At 29.8% G+C, this 4,510-nt stretch overlaps 2 protein-coding genes across 2 annotated transcripts; both read right to left on the bottom strand.

Moving 5' to 3' along the window:
- Positions 1-1,570: 1,570 nt before the first annotated feature.
- On the bottom strand, positions 1,571-1,942 carry LOC122268379 (uncharacterized). Its single transcript, XM_043050812.1, has one exon. The coding sequence runs from the start codon at positions 1,940-1,942 to the stop codon at positions 1,571-1,573; it is 372 nt and encodes a 123-aa protein (XP_042906746.1).
- A 1,769-nt stretch (positions 1,943-3,711) lies between these two features.
- LOC107443674 (uncharacterized) lies at positions 3,712-4,083 on the bottom strand. Its single transcript, XM_016057619.4, has one exon. The coding sequence runs from the start codon at positions 4,081-4,083 to the stop codon at positions 3,712-3,714; it is 372 nt and encodes a 123-aa protein (XP_015913105.2).
- Between the last annotated feature and the right edge of the window lie 427 nt (positions 4,084-4,510).

Genomic DNA, 4,510 nt, shown 5'->3' with positions numbered 1-4,510 from the left:
ATGGGGAAGAAGCATTGAGAGAAGTCATTTCAACTTGAGGGGTCTCATAACCTGTGTGGTCCAGATGAAAAGATCAAAAGATGCCGATGTCAGAATTATTTCAGGAGTGCAGTACCATTTTCTCTCCTTTCTTTACAAAGATAAGGCAAGGTGACAGGAGAATTGATTTTTCGGTGGTGAAATAGCTTAACAATATATTTAGTTAAGGATAAGGCAAAAAGCTTTATTTACATGCTTTAAAAATGGTGAAAAGTTGAATTTTTTTAGCTTGCAATTTATTTAGAAAAAGGTGTCCGGTTTGTAGAGATAAAAAACAACGTTTCAGGACCATAATGACTGTCCGCGTCCGGTTACAGGAGTGTCCGCTTTGCGGAGAATGTACGTAATGGTTTATTCATTGAAGGTTTCCGGGGAATTAAAAATATGTCCGTATTGAGAGGCGTCCGTTTTGCAGGAGTGTCCATAACAGGAGGTTTCACTGTATCATGTAACCAATTCCTATTATTAGAACAATAATAGGAATTGGTTACAACAATAATAGGAATTGAATACATTACTATTTTACCCAATTCCTATTATTAGAACAATAAAATTAAATCAGAATTTTTTATGGATAATATTTACGATAATATTTCAAAAATTTCTTTAAAGGATTTTATAATATTTATTATTTTAATGATCATTATTAATAACGAATTATTGATAATAAACAATATGAAAATTCTTACTTAAGAGCTTTTAGTGTTATTGCAATTATACATTATTTTACCAATTATTTCTTAGAAAAAAAAATTAAAAATAATGAGCAATTAATAATGAATTACTGGTAATGAACACTATTAAAATCAAAGCTTTCAAGGTTATTAGAATCATTCAATATTTTTCCAATTTTCTTTTCTTAAAAAGGTAAAATTAGTGTTGAATACAATTAAATTAATAGATAACATTTATAATATTGTTTCAAACGATTGTCTATATGTTAATATTGAAAATTATTAATAATGAATTATTAAGAATAAGCAGAATGAAAATTCTTAATTTTGAATTTTCAAAATACTCATCAATTGTTACAATATTACTTTATTATACGGATTATTTATTAATAAAACAAAAGTTGAATAAAATACATTCAGTTTAACAAATATTTTTATTATTAAATGGATTTCTTAAAATTGTTCTTATTCTAACTATAACTTTAGGAATCATCAACATGCATGCCGAAGAATAGTATATACAAAATATTACATAAATGTCACCGTTTTAAAAGAATAAATGAAATAATATAAATAATGTAACTTACATCTAAGTGACTACATTCCACAAATATCCAAATTATATGCATCAATAAATTATCATCCCATTTAAGGATTTTATGCAATAAATTAATAAAGTCACTAGAACAATTCATCACTTGACAAATATGACATGAAGGTGATCCATATCGATAAAATGATGGCATATTTACATAGGAAATCTGGCATAATAGCCATCGTATGGTCTCAAGGTACTCTTCGTTTTCCAGTACAGCCCAGTGTACTGGATATTAAAACAGTACTATGGCATCAATTCGTTAGGAGGATGAAGCATTAGTACCAGGTACTACTTTAGAACTGGATGATTCGTCCTCGTCTTTTGATCGCAACTTGCGCCGCAATTTTTCCACAACTTTGATGTGGAATTTGTGAAGTGAAGTTTGAGAAACCGATTTTGGAGTTGGCATTTCACAAAGTCTACTACCCCTTCTAGGAGAGCAGCCCAGAGAAATTGCGGCCAAACGTTCTTCAACATCAGAACCTGGAGAACAAGAAAGGCTCACCGGTGCCGATTCGCTTTGTGTATGCCGACGACTATGCTGTGTTCCGGTGCTATTGGCACTACTGGTTCTCGAACGACTTGCATAAATATTGTAGTCGTTCTTCATAACAGGCATCATAAAAGCCATGATGGAAAATAATAGCTTTTCAAAGTAAAGAAATAGCAAGCGTAAATCGAAAGTAGAAGAAAAATCTGCTTTATTTGAATGTTTGTCAACAAATGTTTCTTTGACAGCAACCCTTGCCTGGCTTGTTAGAAAGGCGAGGAATGACGTAAAGAGGGGAAACAAAAAGCTTTATACAGGTTAGGAAAGAAAATCGATCATGTGACTCTCAGATTCTGTCGGTAGGGTTACAAACCTCGCCAACATGCATTTGGCGGGATAGATCATAATCAATTCTTTAACTACGCGCTAATGTTAAGTTGTTTAAATAATTTTTAAACTTGATTTAATTCGAATTAAATTGATTTTTATCTAGAATTCGAACTTAAATGTTTTTGCCTGACGCTTTTTTTATTTATTTAAAAAGAGAACGAAAAATTTTTGTGGATATTATTAAATTTTATGTATATTCTTTAACGAACGGGTAAAATAAAGAATTTTTGGGTAAGTTAATTATTTTTGTAAGATATTGTTTCAAAATAAATTTCTCATAATCTATTTTTTCACTATGTCGCGCCTAATACAAGTTCAAATAATTTTCAAAGTTATTAAATTGAGTTTTACAAAAATTGGAACTTCAATATTTTTTGATTGTCTCTTTTTTATTTTATTCTATTTTATATATATGTACTATATATATAAAAAGAAACATTTGTCTTTGTGGAAAAAATCAACTCATGTATTTATTTGAATGAGTATAGTAACTAATACTTATGTAAATACATTCAATTTGCCAAATCCCTTGGAGTTCTTCTAATAATCATAATTTTTTGCTGTGTGCCGTATTAAATTCACTCATTGCGCTTAAAAAAAAAGAGAGAGAAAAAAAAAAGTAAATGTGAAATTTTTAAATTTAAAATTAAAAAACAAATTTGGATCAGGTGTTGCTTACCTTCACTCATTCAGATAATTTAATTTTAATTTATTTATCACTTAATAAAATATGAATAACTAGTATATTTGGTGTATAAATTGAAAATAATTAGTTAAAATAACAAGAAAATCCATTTTTTTTATAAAATCAAAAAAATTATGTAGCCCTAAATTTTATCGTTTATCCTTTAATACAAATACTACTACTAATAATAATAATCATGATGAAACATAAAAATTTAATATTATAAGGTTATAGAATTTTATTAAAGTAAGGGCTCCGGCACTTACTTTAATAAAATTCTATTATTTCTCCATGTTCCTGTATCCTCTTCAATAACTGAGCTCTTCATAATATATATATATAACTTTATTATACGGATTATTTATTAATAAAATAAAAGTTGAATAAAATACATTCAGTTTAATAAATATTTTTATTATTAAATGGATTTCTTAATATGGTTCTTATTTTAACTATAACTTTAGGAATCATCAACATGCATGCCAAAGAATAGTATATGCAAAATATTACATAAATGTCACCGTTTTTAAAGAATAAATGAAATAATATAAATAATGTAACTTACATCTAAGTGACTACATTCCACAAATATCCAAATTATATGCATCAATAAATTATCATCCCATTTAAGGATTTTATGCAATAAATTAATAAAGTCACTAGAACAATTCATCACTTGACAATTATGACATGAAGGTGATCCATATCGATAAAATGATGGCATATTTACATAGGAAATCTGGCATAATAGCCATCGTATGGTCTCAAGGTACTCTTCGTTTTCCAGTACAGCCCAGTGTACTGGATATTAAAACAGTACTATGGCATCAATTCGTTAGGAGGATGAAGCATTATTACCAGGTACTACTTTAGAACTGGATGATTCGTCCTCGTCTTTTGATCGCAACTTGCGCCGCAATTTTTCCACAACTTTGATGTGGAATTTGTGAAGTGAAGTTTGAGAAACCGATTTTGGAGTTGGCATTTCACAAAGTCTACTACCCCTTCTAGGAGAGCAGCCCAGAGAAATTGCGGCCAAACGTTCTTCAACATCAGAACCTGGAGAACAAGAAAGGCTCACCGGTGCCGATTCGCTTTGTGTATGCCGACGACTATGCTGTGTTCCGGTGCTATTGGCACTACTGGTTCTCGAACGACTTGCATAAATATTGTAGTCGTTCTTCATAACAGGCATCATAAAAGCCATGATGGAAAATAATAGCTTTTCAAAGTAAAGAAATAGCAAGCGTAAATCGAAAGTAGAAGAAAAATCTGCTTTATTTGAATGTTTGTCAACAAATGTTTCTTTGACAGCAACCCTTGCCTGGCTTGTTAGAAAGGCGAGGAATGACGTAAAGAGGGGAAACAAAAAGCTTTATACAGGTTAGGAAAGAAAATCGATCATGTGACTCTCAGATTCTGTCGGTAGGGTTACAAACCTCGCCAATATGCATTTGGCGGGATAGATCATAATCAATTCTTTAACTACGCGCTAATGTTAAGTTGTTTAAATAATTTTTAAACTTGATTTAATTCGAATTAAATTGATTTTTATCTAGAATTCGAACTTAAATATTTTTACCTGACGCATTTTTTATTTTTTTAAAAAGAAAACGAAACATTTTTGTGGATAT

This window comes from Parasteatoda tepidariorum, chromosome 9 (assembly GCF_043381705.1).
Source record: "Parasteatoda tepidariorum isolate YZ-2023 chromosome 9, CAS_Ptep_4.0, whole genome shotgun sequence".
NCBI lineage: Eukaryota > Metazoa > Arthropoda > Arachnida > Araneae > Theridiidae > Parasteatoda > Parasteatoda tepidariorum.
Note: the sequence above shows the minus strand (reverse complement) of the source record. Positions and strands in the feature narration are given on the sequence as shown.